We start from the raw sequence: 20,664 nt of genomic DNA, 5'->3' as shown, positions 1-20,664 counted from the left end.
ATGAAACATTAGTTAGATACAAACGACTATAATAAAACAAAAGTGCAACTTCCTTTATTTCTTTATTACTGATATGGCATTTAAGCGTATGTGAGCCTAGCAATTCGTATGATGCATTCATACTACAAAATGTGCATAGGCGTTTAGATAAAACTCTACGTGGTTACTTTTGATTGCCTACTTTATGGTCGGCTCTCTTATTGAAAGCATCTAAGTAGATCTTTTGAGGCGACAAAAGACCCACAGCAATATACAAGTTTCCTTAGAACGTGAAATATTAATGATTGTTAAACACTAACGAACTAAATCTAACAAGATATAACTTCTCTCAACAAAATAGAACAGTTCACTATATTTCAAAGACGTACTTTACAGACGATCTTACCTATAAGTTATTCAAGATAAATTCTTAAAGATGCATTGGGAAAAAATTGCAATTTATTCAATTTATTGTTGTAAAGGAGCATACAAAACCTGAGTGACATATTTTCTCTTATATCTGACAATGGAGGCGACGGCTAATGTATTATGTTTAATGCTGGTGGTTGCCAAGTGGTTCAAAACAACATGATTGGGAATTGGTAATGCCCCAGAATTATTATCTCTATCCATCGAATTGAAGTTATTTAAAATAACATTTTCCAAGTGGGGTGGTAATTGTGGAGGATGTAACCATGCTTGTTGTTGACCGTTTTGATTCTTCGCTTGTTTGTCGATTGCAATGTAATATTGCTCCATAACTTTAGGGTCTGTGAAAATTGGGGGAATGTCAGAAATAAAGGCCTGGCTATTATTGCCCGAGTCCGCGCTATCACCATCATGATATCTAGAGTAGCCATTACCCATGTCATCATCATCGTTGGTTAAGCCCCACATAGAGTCCGATCTGCCACGGGTCGACGATACCGATGACTTGCGACCGGCTTGCTGTTTTTGTTGCAATTCTTCTTCTTCTAATTGCTTTTGCTGTTCTTTTTCCAAATGCGAATTGACGTGTTCTGGGGTCACTTCAACGTAGTTCACGAAGTTTCCCATTTGATCCGTCGCCGTAGGCAAAAAATCTGAAAACCTCAATTCGTTGTCAATAACAAATCTGAACCTATGCGTTCCAATAGGCAAGCCCAAAGTGATCAAAAAGCTGTTATCTGGCTGCTTGGCCAATCCAATCATCTTTCTCCACCCCGTGAACGATCCTGTAATGTACACCTTTTCTCCCCCCTGGGTCCATCTAATGTCAATTGGTAACGTCACATTAGGATCTGGCATCGTCTCCTGTGGCGCCGCAGGCGCATTTTGCGCTTCACCCACCCCTGTCTGGTCGATATGCATTTGATCGTTATCATTATTCTTGGCCTTGACCCCCTGGTCCATGTCGGCCTGCGCTTCGTTCTCTTCTGTCAAAATCATCGTAGACTTTCTTCTAGCCGGTGGTTCATTTTCCACATCTTGTGGCTTCTGGTCATTGGTAATACTATCCGATGTATTTGAGACATCAACCATAGATACGTCCCTCATATCTGGTGCTGGTGAGTTGGACATATTCTTAATATGTATTTGACTTCAATATTCAACGACGGACGAGTGTATTTTTGTTCTAATCGGCCTAAGTTTAGAATCTATATTATTTGTGATTCAATTGTTCGTGTCTATAAAGTAAACGTGAAATAATATGGATCAATTTATAACGCCCGTTTTGTATCTATGGAGCATATATCTGGTGTTTTCATCAACAATTAAAGGCGGTGAAATAGTGATGATAATTATGTGCAGGCTTATAAATCTCGGAGATTCGGCTCGAAATCGCAGAGATCAGCCAGATCAAACGTTAGAGGTTAGGACGTTAAAGGGCCCTTCAATGGATCATGTGTAGTAAAGTAAGCAACGGCGTTCGTTTACGAGGAAGCGTTGATCATTTTATATTCATCACCATGTATAGATGGGCAGGACATGCGTCTCGTAATAGTAACACACTTGGTTCCATTGGTGAGGCTCGAATAGGCAATTATCAACACCTTGCTACAAAAGTCTAATAGGTAGTAAGGCTTTTTTGCAGTAAAAGGATTTGAAGCAAAACATATATAAGGAGGGAATCTGGCAAGAGGTTAGAATGAAACGGCTAAAAGATGTAAGAAAGTAGAGATGGACATTTCGTCTTATGATAATATCAATCCTCAAAAGATCCCCTTGAACTATACGCTACCGTTGGGAAATGCAGATGATGTATATGTCGTAACATTTGGAGTGCTTGATGAGTATGTTGCTAGTTCGTTCCATTATATAGTGGTATACAGTGTTGCTATTGGTGCGTGTTTGACGCTTTCGTTGGCATTGTGGGCCAGCTGTCAGAACAAGCGCACACCGATTTTTGTTTTAAACCAGCTTACAATGGCAATAATGATGATCGAGTCAGCATTATACTTGGCATTTTTTATGGGCCCGTTGTCGTCGCTAAGTTTTTCGTTTACGGGGATACTCATACCCAATACGTACGGATCGTACAGGGTGACGGTGGCTGCGAATGTGTTCCAGACGATATTGGTTGCGTGCATCGAGGTGTCAATGACGTACCAGATATTTATAATTTTTAGGTCTCCTGAAGTAAAGCGACTAGGGGCTGCTCTCACGATCGTGGCTGCTGCTGCTGGATTAACGATTGTTGGGTTCTATATAAACAGCACGGTGTCGAGTGCGAGAATGTTTCAAGACGTTTTCAATCATTCTACCTCAACGAAACGAGTTGGATCCTGGGTGACTGATATCCCCTTTATCTTATTTTCCGCTTCTATCAACCTAATGAGTTGTATGCTAGCGTGTAAATTGTTTTTTGCTATTAAGACAAGACGTTATTTGGGATTGAAGCAATTTGATAGTTTTCATATTTTGTTTATCATGTCAACTCAAACAATGTTCATTCCTTCAATATTAGTTCTTATTAATTACGGTGTAAGTGAAGCCAAGACAAATGTCTTATCTGCTGTGAGTGTTTTGCTTGTGGTATTGTCGCTTCCGTTTTCATCAATGTGGGCATCAGCTGCAAATAATAACCCTACGCCCACATCATCAACATTGGCCTTCTTAAACAGATCTGATTCTAATAATTCGGATTCCAGCACAATTGTGGGAAACAGGTTTTCCTTATTTCCAGGCAAACTATCGAAGAGCTCTACTACAGACTCCAGCATAGAGAAGACCATGAAAGACTTGCTGCACACTACATCTAATCACCAGGAAGATCTGCCCACGACTTTGACAGATTTCAGGCTACAAAACGATCAGAGTTTTTATTTTTCGAATTTGAGTGCTCCTCCCAGCGACATTGAACAAATAATTTATGGTGTGACTAATGCTGACCCCGAAACCTCCAACAAGTGCTTGAATTATAGTTCAGACAGAGAATCGATCGACAGAGCTTTGGATAATGCAAGTCCCGATGGCTTTGTAGCTGTAACAACCCACAATGTAAATCAATAGTGGTTAATAATTTGAAAGTATATAAGTGAATACCATTAATATAATAATGCTTATAAGTTCAGTTAGTATTTATAGATATCGAAGTCTTATGAACCGAGATTTGGTCATAGTCTATTCGGTAAGGTACTTTACCAAACGACTTGATGTTATAAAGTACGCAATATAGGAACCAGATTAAAAGAAAAAGTTTAAGCCACTATACTGAAATGCAGCAAAGATTCTCAAAAAAAATCCGCTCGGATTAATTAAATTGTTCATTACTAAGCGTTAACGTATTGAAAGTACACCGTATGCATCTACCTGTTTCTCTGATGGATTCTTACTAATGTAACTGCAAATTAAAAATGGTATAAATACTGACAAGTTCCAATAATTAATTTGCTAGATTATTAAAGCATTCAGTATAGCATAGAACAATGAGCGGAGTCCAAGTTGCAGCATTAAAAGATACAGACTTGTTCAAGTCCTTGAAAGTTGGTGAACACACCTTATCAAACAAAGTGGTTTATCCACCAACTACCAGAATGAGAGCTTTAAGTGACCATACACCTTCAGATTTGGAATTAGAATACTACGAGGAAAGATCTAAGTACTCAGGCTCCTTATTAATTGCGGAGGCTACGTTTGTTTCTGAACAAGCAGGTTTAAATGGCACAGTTCCGTCTACGTGGAATTCTGAAGCTGCTGGTTATGTTCCAGGTATTTGGAATGATAAACATGCGCAAGCGTGGAAAAAAATTACTGACAGAGTCCATGAAAATGGTTCGTTCATGTCAAGTCAGTTTTGGTTCTTAGGAAGAGTTGGTGATCCCCAATTATTAAAGGATCGTGGGCTAGACTATGTTGCGCCTTCGGCAATTTATCCTGATGAAGACTTTAAAAAGAAAGCCTTGGCAGCAGGTAACCCAATTAGAGCTTTAACGGAGGATGAAATTCATGATCTTATTTACAAAACATACCCTAATGCGGCCAGAAAAGCGATTGCTGCTGGATTCGATTATATTGAACTTCACGCAGCTCATGGATATTTGCTTGACCAGTTTTTGCAACCAACGAGTAACCAAAGAACTGATAAATATGGTGGTAGTATAGAAAACAGAGCAAGAGTCGTTTTAGAATTGGTTGACCATTTAACAACTGTTGTCGGTGCTAAAAAATTAGCTATTAGAATATCTCCATGGGCGACCTTCCAAGGTATGAAGGCGGACCAAGATTCGACTCATGCAGTAACCACATTCAGTTATTTATTACACGAATTGCAAAAACGTGCAGATGATGGAAATGAACTTGCATACGTATCAATTGTTGAACCTCGTGTCCAGGGAGGTGATGATGTTGAAAAGTCTCAACAGGTTGGTGATAATACCTTCGTTGGGCAAATTTGGAAGGGAATCATCTTGAAGAGTGGAAATTATACTTATGATGCTCCTGATTTCAAAACTTTGCTCCATGATATCAGTGATAACCGTACTATGGTAGGTTTTTCTAGGTACTACACTTCCAACCCCGATTTAGTCAAGAGATTATATGAAGGTTGGGATTTGACCCCGTACGATAGACTGACTTTCTATGGCTCAAGTAACTGGGGCTATAACACTTTCGATAATTATAATAGGAAGCGCCAATTTACTAAGGATATTGAAAGTGGTAAATTGCCTAAAGCTATTGAAGAAATAGAAGTTAAATAGATATATATATATACATAGACAATATAGATGTACACAACAAACTTTTGGAGTTTGATTTTAGAGTTCATTATCTGGTTATTTTGTAAGCATATATGGGAGGCTGTTATTAGTACACGGGGCTTGATTTAGCTGTTAGGAAACTGGTCTAAATTGGGCGGTTGTCATAACTAACGCATAATTGACTGTTGAGGATCCCCTAATATGGCCTGATTTTAACTTATAGGTTGACGACTACTAATTACTTCTATTAAGTACCTAATTCTTTCGATATCCTTCTTTTAAGATCCACATGGGTTCTTCCACCTACTTATAGTTTTGCAATGTTGACTGTAATTGCAACACGTACATACACTTAACAGGTTTATATATACAAGTATGTTCTCTTACAATGCTCTATGTAAACTTATGTGATAAACGATATATGTATATTTGTTTCTTCTTACAAACTCATAGACGGCCGGTCTAGTATAGTGGTCAGTACACATCGTTGTGGCCGATGAAACCCAAGTTCGATTCCTGGGACCGGCATTTTTTTTAGATATGGATATCATGCGACTTGTTAGGTGATCACATATCATGTTTCAAATATATTATATTAATTGGAGTTCTTCTGTAACTATTAAGACGTTAGATAATATAGAAAATGGTGGCTGAACCCGTTCAAGCTACTTGGAAAGCATTAAACTATTATTATAATTGGACCTCAGATTTTGTTGCCACCCAACAAGATAAAGTAGTGAATTCAGAATATTTTGACAAGCTACCAGAATTGAATCCATTTTCAACAAGTAAACCGGATCCAAAGATCATCGCTAGGAAGCCACCGCTGTCAATATATACTAAATTATCTGATCATGTATGCAGAAATAAAATACAATACGTATCTGTATTTTCCATTGGAATCGGGACTGGGTCATATTATTACTATAACAACATTTATAAATCTACACAGCAGCAGAAGTCCATAAAATTCAAAAGGAGAGTTCCTAAATTGGCTAATGGAGCGAGGGGAGATGTTGTGTTAATTGTGGGATCTCCTACAGAACCATTAACTAGGTTAATTGCATTAGATTTTGAAAAGCGTGGATTCGTTGTCTACTTGACCATATTAGATGAGAAGGATTTCAAGTACATCGAGTCTAACCAGATTACTGAAGATATAAACTATTTGAATTTGAATGAATCATATAGCTTTGAAGTTCAAATCAGTAAATTCAGACAGCTGTTAGAAATACCAGTGGTTCCATTCCCCGGGGCAGATTCTCATTATTTAAGATTGACCAGTGTGATATTTGCTCCAAGCTTGTATTTCCCAATTGGTCCAATTGAGAACATTACTGTTGCATCGTGGAACAAAATGAACGAAAGATTTTCTACGTATCTCAAATTATTCTCCTCAGGGTTAGTGAATTTGATTCGTAGTCAACAGAGTAAGATCATCTTGATCAATGCAAATATAATAAGTTGTTTGGATATGCCATATCATGCACCAGAAACTATTTTCCTGAATAGTGTTAGACATTTATTTACGGCCCTCTCTAGGGAATTGAGTCAACATAACATATCCGTAACTCAAATTCGCTTGGGGAATTTGAATATCTCTAATCAAGATGGTGCATCAGAATCAAAAATTGCAACTATTGTCAACTCCGAGATTAGGAGTTGGAACGAAGACATTAAGGAGTTGTATGCGTCGAATTTTTCAAGTTCCCAATACAAAGCCAACCCCATCAAGTCTACAGGAAGAGGTACTAGCTTAAGACAGTTGTATCATTTGATGTTCGATTTGATTTACGCTAAAGGTAAGAATCCACCAGTTGTATATTGTGGGACAGGAGCACGTATTTACGATTGGGTTTCAAAGATTATACCCGAGAGTATTCTTGCATGGTTTTTAACGTAGATCATCCATTACTTCAGGAAATAATCGACTTGTATTTTGCTATTATTGTAGTTATATAGTTTTGTTAGGGTTCCAAAAATATATGGTTTATGCACACCGTCTAATTTTTGGTATAAAAAAACAGAAAATTTTCACTTCTCGATGGTAACATAGTTTCTTTACGTTCATGGGCAAAGATTCGTTTTCGAAGCTTTCAAAAAGATTCTAGTAGTCATTAATGCTTTGGGGAAAGTCTCCGGCCATATATGCGGAAACGTAACAGATTCATCCATCTGTTTGAAACTATAGCAAGTTGAATGCTAGGTGATCATTGAGTAGTTGCTTGTTCTTCTTGCTAATTCCTTTTGAATTCTACTGCTCTGTTAAGGGGCAGCTCTGGCATTCAAGAATTTGTCATACTATTCATGTTACTGATTATCCGGCTTTATTTGATTTTATTATAGTTTTATCCTGCCCATTAGGTTTTTCCTGGTGGTGTTTCTTTGAAATTCGGCAATGGGATGTTGATTCCTAAACGATAGTTATAACGAATGATTATCATTTTGGTAATTAACCCAATGGAGCTTATTCTTGAACCATGAACGTCCCTATTATTTTAAAGCTTGATGTCTAATTGCTTTTCAATTGAGATATTCGCATAGTCAAATATGCCAGGCTTCTTAATCAGGGACATATAACGTACTTCTGCTGAAGTGGAGTATTATATAGTTTTTAGAGTTATTACTTTTTATATTCAAGTTGTTTGCAGGTCTCATGTCAACTATTTTTTTATTCAAGATTTTGTTTTTCAATGATGAAACATCCAAGCAAACATAGAGTCAAGCTCTGAGATTATTTCACTGTCTGGAAAGATGACTGGTTATAAATCGTGGACGAGAGTTGCAAAATTTCTGATACAATATCTTGAATCTAAATTATGTTGATTGATCTTCAAACAAATTGAATGTCTTAGTCTAATAATTTTAACTATTATATGGTACTTATTATTTTATATATTTCAGATATAAATTGTATACAAACAACGTAGTAAGTAAGTTACATGAAAAAAGCCAAAAAAGTATTACAAATAAAAATAAGAAATTAGTAGAATTAAACTTACTTAACTGAATTAAGTATAAATACAACATCAAAATAACACAAATTATCACAATAAATCCAATCCTTATAGTACAGATGTTATGCATATTATTCTACTTTCCAATGGCTCGTTAAAGCAGTTCTGCCTGAATTACTGTCGTTACCCAGTAATTCAGCGGTGTATAACAATAAAGTAGTACCCATATTGACCCAATTCCAAAATTGCCATGGATGCACTATTACCTGAATGTCCGAATTAGGACTCCACCAGCCCCAAATTTTTAACTCCGTTCCCAATTCACCCTTGTACAGCATCATTAGATGTGTATAGACTGCGATCACGATACATGGGGAGTAGGAATATATTAATCTGATGATGGTAGAACGAGGTTCACGTTTCTTACCAAATGAATTTCTCGCAAATGAAGATTGGGAACGTGACAATGGTTGGATTTCGGTTGTGTCTATAACCTCTTCACTACTTGTTTCATGTGTACGATTATGATGAGAATTTGGAGGTGTTTGCGAGTTGGAAACTGATTGACTTAAGCCTGGTATATTTGTTGATGAAGGACGTGGAGATCTATTCTGTGAAGGTGTTCTTGGTGGGGTGTTAAAGGGATAGGAGGCATCATGGTATAAAGATGGGATGATCTTAGTAGCAGCGTAGAATACACCAATTCTATAAGCCAAATTAAGTAATAAGGGTAATGGCAACTTATGGATTGACATGATTAAGAATTCCCAAATCGCTTTGAAAGATCCTGGCAAGTTTGAAGCCAAGAATGGTAATAATTGCAGTACGGTATTGGTAATCTGTGGAGGTAACTTAGGGATTTCATTCCGCAAGTTGAACGTAGTTTGAGTAAATATGGATGTTAAAGTTTTGCTTGCGTCTTCAGATAATATAGGGAATGTTTCATAAATACAACGTACAATGTAGGCGAACAAAAGTGCAGATTCAATCATTGACCCCTTACCTGATACGATACCAAAAAGTCCCAAACCGGCTGTTAAGGTTAATAACGAACCTAAAAGTGATGCACTGATCATATCGATTGTAAATGGGAACACGTAGATTCTGTACAAGAAATACAAGGCTGCAGTGATGGTAGAGCCACTCGCCATAAGTGAAACAATCAACCAGCTGTCAGACTTATACACAGTAAGCCAATTGACGGTCTCACCGATAGCCTGAATCAATAATAAAGAACAAAAGCCTTCCAAAATGGTAAAAATGGGTGTTGAGTTCACGATAAAATAACGCCAAATTTCATGAGGATGGTACGCAGTCAGGGTCGTTGGTTGATTTGTACGATAATAAGATAAAAATAACGTTAACAAACTGGGAATGATAATATGCTGTAAGTAATACAAGAGTGAGACCCAACCGAAATATCGGCTTTTTCTTGTAACAATTCTGATGGTAGTCAACACAAAATAAAGAGTAAATGTCGTAAAAGAAAAAGCCAACCCACACGTTATGCCTCCGACGTCAAATGCTAAAGGTATCGACAATATTATAAGCGCCAAATACACCGTAGACAATACCGCTCGAAGCACTCGAAATGTCCTAACCTTGATACGGTTCATACTTTCTCGCATTCTAACCTATCGAATACACTTAGAATCCAAATATATAGTAACACCTGATAGTTTTTCTGATTATAATTCTGTTTCACTTATCTTCATAAAGTCCAGGAAAATTTATTCGTCCGATTCAAAACTTTGTCAACAATCTTAAATATCCTGCTATGAACTAGTACAATTGTGGAAGCTTATCTATCTAACTTCTTGCCAAATATGCTTTCAAAAATCAATTATATTAATTTCTTAATTCACGTTCAAATATGAAGCGTTGGGTATTAATATTATTGGTATTATTTCTATTATTATGATGAAAACTTCAGTCAAATTACGTTTCTATTGTAGTCGCAGTGCGAAGAAGTACGTTATGGGAATTTGAGCTTGTTTAACACTATCTTGAAACTGATACACAAGGGCAATGGCGTTACTTGAATGTTTCTTAAGAGAGTCGACTATGGGTTAAGTTATCTTAGAAGAAAGTGTTGTTATTAGTATCAAATAAGAGCCCACCAATTAATACCACACGACCAAAACAATTGAGGTGTTTGGATGTTTTATTCTTTGGTAGGATATGCAGGAACGGGACATATATATTGAAAAAAACTGTACTATATGAATCGATGAGCTAAGAAGAGGTGAATATTAACGATGCCTGCTCCATATAAGCGTAAGAAACACTCTGGGAAGAGACCGGAAGATAGCCATGACGCTAAAAGACCAAAACAGAAACATGGAAGACAGGAGATGAGAACAATTACGAGGACAGCGAGAAGAGTACGTCGCGATGAGGAAGGTGAAGAAGATGAGCAGGTTGAAGAAAATGTGAACGAAGAGTTGGAAAGTCAAGATGACGACATAGAAGATGGGGGTGACATTGATGATGATAAGGGTAAGGCGTACGATGCGTTGTTGACGTTATTAAGTGGCGATCACCAGGAAGACACCAAGAAAAACACCAGCGTACGAGCAGAACCAGAGCAGACGCAAGAGAGCGAAAGTGAAAGCGACGAAGATTCGGGGGACGATGAAATTGCAGGTGCTAACGTGGATGATGACAAAGATGTCGACGAAGAGGGACCTGAAGAGGACGATGGAGATGACGATCAGCAGGACCCATTCGAAGTTCATTTCAACCAGGTGAGCGATACATTTATAGAGGAACAAGAAAAAGTGTTGAAAGACAAGCCTAAATGGACATTTGCTGATAAAAAAAGCATGGAAGATGCGGGATATACTTATACGTTCCAGGTTCCGCCTAATCCTATAAAGACAGGGGGAAAGGTTAAAGGCCAAAGTGTGAATAATTATAGCATTAAACAGAGACTTGTGAGTCCATTCGAGAAGCAGCATCCAGAGTCTCTTAATGAGTTGGAAGGTGTCTTGTTGGATTCAATGGTGAAGTATCAGGATATTAATTATGTGTACAAAACATTCGACAACGAGTCGTACAAGAAACTTTATGTTTTGCATGCATTGAATCATATATTTAAGACAAGAGACCGTATATTGAAAAATAATAATAAGTTGCATTCATATCAGGAGTCAATGAAGAAGGGAAAGACTAATATTGAAGAACCTGAGCTTAGAGATCAAGGTTTCACTCGTCCAAAGGTGTTGATCTTGCTTCCTACCAGAAATGCGTGCTATGAAATTGTTGAATTGTTGATTAAATTATGTGGTTCTGAACAGCAGGAAAACAGGAAGAAGTTCAATAAACAGTTTTCCAGTAAGGAAACCCCCCCAGACTCAAAACCGGAAGATTTTAAACATTCATTCAAAGGAAACAATAATGATTTTTTCTGTATTGGGGTGAAATTCACCAGAAAATCACTTAAACTTTATTCCTCATTCTATTCGTCCGATATCATAATAGCATCGCCTATCGGACTCTCTATGATATTGGAAAATCCAGATAAGAAGAAGAGACAATATGATTTCTTATCGTCTATTGAGGTATTAGTTGTGGACAGAGCTAATCAGATTGAAATGCAAAATTGGGATCATGTCAATACAGTGTTCAAATATTTAAACAAAATTCCTAAGGACTTTCACGACGCAGACTTTTCTAGAATTAGAATGTGGTCTATTAACGACCAAGCTAATTTATTAAGACAGAATTTGGTTTTCAGCGAGTTCTCCACTCCAAATATCAATAATATTGTAAGCTCAAAGTCACTGAATTTGTCAGGGAAACTTCGTTTCAAGCCAGTAACCACGTCTAAGAATTGTATCATGAACTCAATTGGATTAAAATTAAAGCAAATATTCCAAAGATTTGAAAGTAACTCTCCTATGACTGATCCAGAATCAAGATTTAAGTTCTTTATTAACTCTGTTCTTCCATCGTTGACGAGGTCCACCTCGTATGACGACGGTTTGTTGATTTTCATTCCTTCGTACTATGACTATTTAAGAATCAAGAATTACATGAAAACATCAACCAAATTCACATTTGCTTCAATAGACGAATATACTTCCCAATCCAAGTTATCCAGGAATAGACAACAATTTGCATCAGGAAAAATCAAGATTATGCTTTATACTGAGAGATTGCACCACTTCCGTAGATTTGAAATCAATGGTGTTAAGAACCTCTTGATGTATGGCCTCCCTTCTAATCCAATATTTTACAAAGAGTTGGTCAGGTTCATTGGTAAATCTGTGTTCAGAGAAATTGCCGATTTGGACTTGTCATTTATCAAAATCCTCTATTCGAAATGGGACGCTGTGGCCCTCGAAAGAATTGTTGGTAATGAAAGGGCACCCGTATTATGCAACTCTGTCAATGAAATGTATGAATTCAGATAATTTATTTAGACAATAAATACTACTTCCCTAATATACAAGCACTTATAACAATTGACTATGATCTCAAAACGTTAAACGCCATAGCAAAACATCCTATGGCCACATATGGACTTAATCTCTCACCGATTCTAGCAAACTTCCAGAAGACTCCAAGGGCACCAGTCTTGTTCTTATCTAAAATAACCGGCCATGTAGCATGAATATAAGTACATGTACAAATCAACAATAATATCACTTGCAATAACGATTGAAAATTAAATAAAGCAGACTATTAGGTTAGTAAGATTCGAAAAAATCACAAATGTGGTTGGTTTAATCTATAAACGTACCATTGTATATCAATTTGTATGAATAGTATAAACGTGTTTACTCTTCTGACGCTTAAACTAACAAAAAATACCATCACGATGAAATTACACAAAACCAGACCGGACTAGCATCACAGAATTAAGACTAATACCGTTGAATACCACTTATATCTTACCATAGACGATGAAGTTGATAGTAAAACCAATCTTATTATAACATCCACTTGTTACAGTACTAAACCAAAATTCAAATATTTGCTTAAAGTTCGCGAAAGCCTTCAACAATATTGTATAACCTAGATACATATCTCCCCCTTGAAAATGAGTGAAGTATTAGACGATCCGTTCCAGATGGACGAAGAACTACCTAGTTATAAGGAAAATGATAGCGTACATAAGGATATAACGCCCAGATATGATGATAATGAGATGATGAACGACCCAAGTATAATGAATTCTGATAAGAGATATATACGATCTAAGCTAGACCAGCTTAAGATAAATGAAGAGAGTACTAATAATACTGGAGACGACGAGCCAACGTATGAAGAGGATATCGATGATAAGTTTGACGGGACGTTTGAACCAAAGGAAACTCAAGAAAGCGGCGATTTTGCGGATGAGATTCCTCAATTGACTCCACCCGAAAACTTTGCACCAGTGATTAACAAGATATATCGATCCTCGTTCCCCCAACCATCTAATTTTCCATTCGTAAAGAAGCTAAAATTGAAGTCCATCCTCTGTCTTATACCCGAGGACTACCCGGAGGAACACGAGCAGTTTTTGGAGAAAGAGAATATCAAACTCTTCCAACTCGGGATGTCGGGGAATAAGGAACCCTTTGTGAAGATATCACATAATCTTATAACGGAGGCGATAAAAATAGTCCTCAATCCGGCCAACCAACCGATATTAATACACTGTAACAGAGGGAAGCATCGTACCGGGTGTCTTGTAGGAGTACTACGCAGATTACAGAAATGGTCGCTTACAATAATCTTTGATGAGTATCGGAAATTTGCTGCTCCCAAGGAAAGACCAATGGACCAACAATTCATCGAACTCTACAATGAAGTCGAGCTAGAAGAATACGCCAAAGAAAACAGCCTTCTACCAATCCCGTGGGATTGACTTAGACCTACCATATACCGAACTTCAGTTTAAAACTTCATATTTTTATATACCTATAGATAGATTTAATGCCAAAAGAATTTCTTACCGTACATCCCGACGTTTCCAAGTGCTAACATACTCAAACCTATCGGGTTCAATCTTCCCAATGTCAAGCTCTTGACACTGGATGTCCCGTTCACAATCAAGTATAGCGTCGACCATGCGAAGTTGAAGCCTGCACCATTAGCAAGATCCCCATCGTAGATAATCCAACCCCCGAGTAAGTGGGCCGCACCAAACGTGAAACACGACAACCTCGATGGCTTCGATAACGATAACCATTGGCTAAATTTCGCTGATCCCCCTGATGTGCCTGTGGAATTAGCAATCGGTTTGTGCGTCGTGACACCTTTATAGAGAAGCACCGCTGAAAAAAACCATGCTGGGTATGGCGTATTTGGTAATTCGTTGGCTGACTTGGTCAATCCTTCAATGTTTAATGTATGTCCTTCGCCCATGCTTGAATATTCGTTTCGTCGAACTTGTTGTTGATAATTGTCAATTCTGGCCATCAGTTGCTGAAACTCCACTTAATAATATGACACGACGTGCCATAACCACATTTTGGCCCATCACGATACCATCACCATTACTCTACAAGTATTCCTTCTTCAGCACCGTGGCTTGAGGCCCCAATTGTTCCCTTTCGGTCGGATCGGACCAATCATATCTACAATTTTTTTTTCATATTAAACATTTATTCAATAAAACACATACTAATATACAAAAAGTAAAGCTAGGCGCACCTAAGATCTTTCACCTCTTAATCTTCTGGCTAATTGGATATCCTTCTTTTGGATAGTAACTCTCTTAGCGTGAATAGCACATAAGTTAGTATCTTCGAATAAAGAGACTAAGTAAGCTTCGACGGATTCTTGTAAAGCACCAATAGCAGAAGATTGGAATCTCAAATCGGTCTTGAAATCTTGAGCGATTTCTCTGACTAATCTTTGGAATGGTAATTTTCTGATCAATAATTCAGTAGACTTTTGGAATCTTCTGATTTCTCTTAAAGCAACGGTACCAGGCTTATATCTGTGAGGCTTCTTGACACCACCGGTAGATGGAGCAGACTTTCTAGCGGCCTTAGAGGCTAATTGTTTTCTTGGGGCTTTACCACCAGTGGATTTTCTAGCTGTTTGTTTAGTTCTAGCCATTGTTAATGATTTCGAATGATATAAATATAATCTAAAATTAAGTCTTTCTAATCTGGGATATGTGGGTGTTTAAATACTTTGTCTAGTGAATTTTTCCCTCGCGCAACCAAAACATATCAACACGAATCCTCCGGACGAGGTGACTATCAATAAGCCTACCAATTGCCAAACAATACTTCTGTCACGCTGAGAAGACGATACACGCGATCCTTCATTTGTTTATGTCGCTTATCTGGGGCTGAAAAGTCGCCCAACAACAATACTATTATTTACTCAAGTTGATGTGTAAAAGTTAGTATGGAATTAAAGGCCTTTTGATCGCGACTAAAGTCTTTTTGATGGTGATGAGGAAAAGTAAACAAACAAATTAACCGCAAATAAATAAACAAGTTACACGAAAGTACCACGAAAATACCACGGAATAGAATTAGATGACATGGTATAAATATGAAGTGATCCGTAGATTGATTGAAAAGTTCATTTAGAAGAATCATTAAGATTAGTTATTCTATTTCTTTGTAAATTTTAACAACTAACAAATAATAATTAACAATGTCCGGTAGAGGAAAAGGTGGAAAAGGTTTAGGAAAAGGTGGTGCCAAGCGTCACAGAAAGATCTTGAGAGATAACATCCAAGGTATTACCAAGCCAGCTATTAGAAGATTAGCTAGAAGAGGTGGTGTTAAGCGTATTTCCGGTTTGATTTACGAAGAAGTCAGAGGTGTCTTAAAGACCTTCTTAGAAAACGTTATCAGAGATGCTGTCACCTATACCGAACACGCCAAGAGAAAGACTGTTACCTCATTAGATGTTGTTTACGCCTTAAAGAGACAAGGTAGAACCTTATATGGTTTCGGTGGTTAAAGTGCTTGACTGCTACAATGTATTTCTAGTTCTGTTCAGTGTATATTAGAATCAATATTATGTTATCTATAAAATTTTAAATGTAGACTAGCTGAGCAACTTTTCGGCAATGTTGTTTTGGCCTAGGATTCCGCCGGTTGCAAGGAATTTGTTTAAACGGTTTTTGATTTCTTCTTCCCAAAAATCAACGTCGACAGGTTCGGGAGGTATGTATCTGTTACTGGTGATATCGGCCCACGAACGGACACACGACGACAGCGAATCTTCAATTTCCTTTGTCTTGGGACACCTACATCTACACCCGATTCCATTAGAACGGGGGCTGTCTGGCGAAAGCCATGCCGAGTCCTTACTCAAATCCTTCTGGTAGTACCTTTCGCTTGGTTCATATTTTAGTTGGTATCTTCTCGAGTTCCCAGGGCAATGGCTCAACCCTGAGTGCCTGTAGCCAACGTCTCTGAAGTAATGTATATCCTTGAGGTCAAGTAACATTCCTATAGCAAGTGAATGTACAGGGGCATCTCCCCATCGCTCTTTATAAAATCCTCCGCTCTTCTCTAAATGGTCAAAATACGCTTCGTATCTTGGGGAATTAAACAAGTCGGTTCTTGCAATTTCAAAATTCGACCAGAAATGGCACATGTTGTACTCTTCGAGGTCAATTCTATCTTCATATAACGCTGGCTTTTTAGACTTAGAAATTACTTCATCTAGTAACCACAGATCATACTCGGGGATTTGTTCATCCGTTTTGTCCTTCATTGATAAGAACTTCTTGACCGTTAAGTTCATTTCTATCTCTCGCAATATATCCGACTTAGATTTGAAACCATCGTACTTGGCAGCATTTTTACCTACTGCGTACTTATAGTCCGTGATAAACAAGCTCCATGCATTACCCAATGGAACGTTGTTTTTCCTTATAAATGCCCTTGTCTCTTTAAATAACCCCGGAATAGTGTAGTACAATTCACCAATAAGAACATTGAAGCCATACTTCTTATTGCGCTTTTCCATTTCAATAAAGGGATCGTATGTCAAATCGCAAAAGAATTCAACATCGGGCTCCACTCTCCAATACCAATCCCTTTTCTTCACCAATTCATGTTTGTAGAAATAGCCCGAAAAAAACCGGCACATCTTATGATAAGACTCAGAATTTCCGTACATGATTCTTCTATCTCCTTGGTTGGCAATATGCTCGTGTAATTCATCTTTATCAATATCTTCATTGAAATTCCACTCTTTCTCCGGGATTGTGCCAAACTCTACTTTGGAAGACGTATACTTCAAGACAGAATTCTTGAATTCGTCAGTGAATGGCTCATCATTCAAGAAAACCCATGGATAATTAAACCACTGGTTAAAATGTCTCTCCATCGACTTCATAGATTTGATGACTTTTTTGACCTCTGAATTCCTGGTTAATACCACGAGGGCCGCATTCGCCCTTGGCTGAGTTATGTCTGGTACCCGACATCCAATTTGAAAAGGTGAGTCTATGTCAGACGATATCCTTGTTTCACTCATGAAATGACCTTCGGCTTCATCTAATGGGTCGGAAAATGTTCCTATATCTTCTTGAATATTATTCTTTGCTCCCTGAAACCCCATATTAGTAAATGAGTATATAAACAAGACAATTATCAACAACATTATCCATAGTCTATGTGATCGTTTGGGTAAGCGTATTCGCCTTGATGTATGTACGATAGACTTGATATTCCTAAGTCTTGCCTCGGTGAATGAGACTTCATATTCATCATCGTCGTCGGAATAGTCATAGTCTGAGTCAGATGTATCGTGTGGTTCCAAAGAGTCCTTAATCGACCCTTGATCGTTAGTCTTTACCGCAGGCATTAGATCATAAGATCGCGTATATAGTAGTCAATGAAAATGTGTTTTAATAAGCTGGAAAAGTCAATAATAAGTTTTATTAAGAACAATAGCTCTAAATCTCAATCCAGTAGACCCTATATTACAATTAGAGTTGATCTATAATGTTATTAACGAAAATCTGTGGTACTAAATCAGAAGAAAGAATATTAGTTGATTCCAAAAACTTCTGACGCACCACGCAAGCGAAAAAACCGTTTTAAATAATTATTCAGTGAATGCATTACTTAAATGAAATACTAGTAACAAAAAATCTAACAACCAAGCCTGTCGTTTCAATCTGAAAATTACTTGGGTTTCGAATAGAACCCAAAATAACCCAAAGGGTACAAAAAAATATGACAGGAAACCTTAGCGGCAACTTAACCATAGGATATGGGTTTCGGGGTCTCATGGATAAATAGGTGCCTTTCTATTGTAAAATTTAACTATTGAGATAAATAGCATCATTTTCCTATTCAATGTTCATTAGTTACTCTTTATTTTGTAAAATTGTTTGAATTGGTGTTCGTTATCCTGATAAGAAAGTGTTGCATCAATCAGATAACAAAATGACTAGCAAAGCATGTCATTAAATTAGAGACTGGCTAAATCACAACATAAGTAAGACTGTCAGGGCCAGAAAATCTACGTTAGACTTCAAATTAAATCTAGAATTAAGCGGAAATGATTCTTCACAGGAGAATAACTGTCGATCTGGCTCATAAGAGAATCGATAAAATACATCATCAAATTTGCGAACATAACAGGGTACAAAAAAAGTAGATGCAAACCAGCAATGAAATCTTTCTCCATCCTAAATCAACATGAAGAATCGTGGGCTACCTAATTGTATTAGGTACATAGGTTACGGCATATTCAATGACGTTAGGAGTAGGATTCCTCATTATAAATCTGACATCCAAGATGCATGGAACTATCGCATCATCCCATCAACTTTATTTATATTTTTTGCCAATTTGTTACCAGCTATATCCTTTGCTCAGGATATGTATGATAAGACAGATCAGCTGTATGGTGTTAATGAAACTTTGATGAGTTCGGCAATTGCAGGTGTGGTGTTCGGAATGTTTTCTGGTCAACCCCTTTGTATGGTTGGTGTTACGGGTCCAATCACCATTTTTAATTATACCGTTTATGAATTAATGAAACCTAGGGGTACACCCTTCTTCCCTTTTATGTGCTGGATTTGCTTATGGTCAATGGTTATGCACTTTATTATTGCAATCACAAATATGGTCTCATATATAAAAATAATTACTCTGTACTCCGCAGATGTATTTGGGTTTTTTGTCTGTGTTGTATATCTTCAGAAAGGTGTACAGATTTTGAATAATCAATTTTCAGTAAGTCTCGAAAGTGGTTATTGTTCCGTGATGATAAGTTTACTAATGGTTATCTTTGGCGTTGGGTGCAATGTATTTGGGAATAATCTACATTACTTCAGAGGTTGGTTCAGAAAGATTTTTAGTGATTATGGTATGCCTTTAGCAGTTATATTCTTCACTGCATTTACATATTTTGGAGGCAATTTATCTAAGACTGACTTAGATAAATTGCCTATAACGGAGGCGTTTCAACCAACATACCACGGAACTGATAGATCTCACGGTTGGTTTATCCACTTCTGGCCGCCTGATAACATTGCTGTATCGGATGTATTCCTAGCAATCCCGTTTGCTATTGACTTAACATTACTCTTCTATTTTGATCACAATATTTCATCATTAATGTGCCAGCTGAAAGACTTTCCTCTAAAGAAGCCTTCGTCATTTCATTGGGATTTTGCATTACTTGGGTTGGTTACTGGAATCTCTGGTTTAATCGGGCTACCTGCTCCTAATGGTCTTATACCCCAAGCTCCATTACATACACAATCACTAGTTGTTCATAATTACAAGACAGGAGAAGTTATATCAGTTGTAGAGCAAAGAGTATCCAATACTATACAGGGATTGCTAACTTTTTTAATGATGAGTGGCCCGTTCTTAGTTGTTTTGGGACTCATTCCCCAAGCTGTGCTAGCAGGGTTATTCTTCATTATGGGCATCACTGGTATCCACGAGAACGCTATCACGAATAGACTTAGGTATTTATTCTTGAATGATGATTATGTTAAGAATGATCCCACTTGCCCACTAGTTTTTAAAGAATTTGATAAATATCGTAACAAAAAATGGTTCTACGTATATTTAGTACTACTAATTCTAGGATTTGGAGCTGAATTTGCTATAACCCTAACAAAAGGTACTATTGGATTCCCTGGGGTTCTCTTAGTATTAGCAATATGTGCGAAATGGGTCTGGCCTTTAATTATTCCACTAGAAGAATTACAGTTGTTAGATTCTCCGGTAGCTGACGAGGTAACGATTAAGAATTTGAAAATAATGGATGAAATAAAATTGCAGGAAAACTCCTCCATCCAAAATAAGTCTGATATAGAGGCTGACGTTATTGGAACGCAAGTAAAAAAATCAAAGCTTAAACTCCGTAATAGGAATCAGAACGTGTAAGAATACATTTACATGTTGATCATCTCGACGAATAATCAATTCATTTTCTGATATACGAGGCTCTACTATGTAATAATGTCTACAACAAGTAAATACAGAAGGATATTGGTCTTGAGCGGATCAAAATAGCCAAGACGTATTAGTCAATTACCTGGAAGTCCTTTTGCATTCAATATATTCCCCCGTCTATATAATTCTACATTGTACGATTCAATC

The 20,664-nt window shown here is 37.3% G+C and overlaps 13 protein-coding genes and 1 non-coding gene across 14 annotated transcripts; 8 read left to right on the top strand and 6 right to left on the bottom strand. All coding sequences in view use genetic code 12, as the record gives it.

Moving 5' to 3' along the window:
- Positions 1-447: 447 nt before the first annotated feature.
- On the bottom strand, positions 448-1,539 carry DEHA2A10758g (DEHA2A10758p; the record flags this gene model as incomplete). Its single annotated transcript, XM_456800.1, has 1 exon — positions 448-1,539. One exon carries the CDS (start codon positions 1,537-1,539, stop codon positions 448-450), a length of 1,092 nt encoding a protein of 363 aa, XP_456800.1.
- Positions 1,540-2,139: 600 nt separating this feature from the next.
- DEHA2A10736g (DEHA2A10736p) lies at positions 2,140-3,471 on the top strand (the record flags this gene model as incomplete). The annotated part of the gene is made up of 1 exon (XM_456799.1): positions 2,140-3,471. The coding sequence occupies one exon, from the start codon at positions 2,140-2,142 to the stop codon at positions 3,469-3,471; it is 1,332 nt and encodes a 443-aa protein (XP_456799.2).
- A 416-nt stretch (positions 3,472-3,887) lies between these two features.
- On the top strand, positions 3,888-5,159 carry DEHA2A10714g (DEHA2A10714p; the record flags this gene model as incomplete). The annotated part of the gene is made up of 1 exon (XM_456798.1): positions 3,888-5,159. The coding sequence occupies one exon, from the start codon at positions 3,888-3,890 to the stop codon at positions 5,157-5,159; it is 1,272 nt and encodes a 423-aa protein (XP_456798.2).
- A 456-nt stretch (positions 5,160-5,615) lies between these two features.
- On the top strand, positions 5,616-5,687 carry DEHA2A10692r. Its single transcript has one exon. It is a non-coding gene; the product is annotated as a tRNA-His (tRNA).
- Positions 5,688-5,802: 115 nt separating this feature from the next.
- DEHA2A10670g (DEHA2A10670p) lies at positions 5,803-7,062 on the top strand (the record flags this gene model as incomplete). The annotated part of the gene is made up of 1 exon (XM_456797.1): positions 5,803-7,062. The coding sequence occupies one exon, from the start codon at positions 5,803-5,805 to the stop codon at positions 7,060-7,062; it is 1,260 nt and encodes a 419-aa protein (XP_456797.2).
- Positions 7,063-8,247: 1,185 nt separating this feature from the next.
- Positions 8,248-9,744, bottom strand: DEHA2A10648g (DEHA2A10648p; the record flags this gene model as incomplete). The annotated part of the gene is made up of 1 exon (XM_456796.2): positions 8,248-9,744. The coding sequence occupies one exon, from the start codon at positions 9,742-9,744 to the stop codon at positions 8,248-8,250; it is 1,497 nt and encodes a 498-aa protein (XP_456796.2).
- Positions 9,745-10,374: 630 nt separating this feature from the next.
- Positions 10,375-12,534, top strand: DEHA2A10626g (DEHA2A10626p; the record flags this gene model as incomplete). The annotated part of the gene is made up of 1 exon (XM_456795.1): positions 10,375-12,534. The coding sequence occupies one exon, from the start codon at positions 10,375-10,377 to the stop codon at positions 12,532-12,534; it is 2,160 nt and encodes a 719-aa protein (XP_456795.2).
- Positions 12,535-12,589: 55 nt separating this feature from the next.
- On the bottom strand, positions 12,590-12,866 carry DEHA2A10604g (DEHA2A10604p; the record flags this gene model as incomplete). Its single annotated transcript, XM_456794.1, has 2 exons — positions 12,590-12,802; positions 12,864-12,866. 2 exons carry the CDS (start codon positions 12,864-12,866, stop codon positions 12,590-12,592), a joined length of 216 nt encoding a protein of 71 aa, XP_456794.1.
- A 297-nt stretch (positions 12,867-13,163) lies between these two features.
- DEHA2A10582g (DEHA2A10582p) lies at positions 13,164-13,976 on the top strand (the record flags this gene model as incomplete). Its single annotated transcript, XM_456793.1, has 1 exon — positions 13,164-13,976. The coding sequence occupies one exon, from the start codon at positions 13,164-13,166 to the stop codon at positions 13,974-13,976; it is 813 nt and encodes a 270-aa protein (XP_456793.1).
- Positions 13,977-14,041: 65 nt separating this feature from the next.
- Positions 14,042-14,530, bottom strand: DEHA2A10560g (DEHA2A10560p; the record flags this gene model as incomplete). Its single annotated transcript, XM_456792.1, has 1 exon — positions 14,042-14,530. One exon carries the CDS (start codon positions 14,528-14,530, stop codon positions 14,042-14,044), a length of 489 nt encoding a protein of 162 aa, XP_456792.1.
- A 234-nt stretch (positions 14,531-14,764) lies between these two features.
- DEHA2A10538g (DEHA2A10538p) lies at positions 14,765-15,175 on the bottom strand (the record flags this gene model as incomplete). The annotated part of the gene is made up of 1 exon (XM_456791.1): positions 14,765-15,175. One exon carries the CDS (start codon positions 15,173-15,175, stop codon positions 14,765-14,767), a length of 411 nt encoding a protein of 136 aa, XP_456791.1.
- A 552-nt stretch (positions 15,176-15,727) lies between these two features.
- Positions 15,728-16,039, top strand: DEHA2A10516g (DEHA2A10516p; the record flags this gene model as incomplete). The annotated part of the gene is made up of 1 exon (XM_456790.1): positions 15,728-16,039. The coding sequence occupies one exon, from the start codon at positions 15,728-15,730 to the stop codon at positions 16,037-16,039; it is 312 nt and encodes a 103-aa protein (XP_456790.1).
- An 87-nt stretch (positions 16,040-16,126) lies between these two features.
- Positions 16,127-17,899, bottom strand: DEHA2A10494g (DEHA2A10494p; the record flags this gene model as incomplete). The annotated part of the gene is made up of 1 exon (XM_456789.1): positions 16,127-17,899. One exon carries the CDS (start codon positions 17,897-17,899, stop codon positions 16,127-16,129), a length of 1,773 nt encoding a protein of 590 aa, XP_456789.2.
- An 842-nt stretch (positions 17,900-18,741) lies between these two features.
- Positions 18,742-20,448, top strand: DEHA2A10472g (DEHA2A10472p; the record flags this gene model as incomplete). Its single annotated transcript, XM_456788.1, has 1 exon — positions 18,742-20,448. The coding sequence occupies one exon, from the start codon at positions 18,742-18,744 to the stop codon at positions 20,446-20,448; it is 1,707 nt and encodes a 568-aa protein (XP_456788.2).
- Between the last annotated feature and the right edge of the window lie 216 nt (positions 20,449-20,664).

Source organism: Debaryomyces hansenii, assembly GCF_000006445.2.
Source record: "Debaryomyces hansenii CBS767 chromosome A complete sequence".
Taxonomy (NCBI): Eukaryota; Fungi; Ascomycota; class Pichiomycetes; order Serinales; family Debaryomycetaceae; genus Debaryomyces; species Debaryomyces hansenii.
Note: the sequence above shows the minus strand (reverse complement) of the source record. Positions and strands in the feature narration are given on the sequence as shown.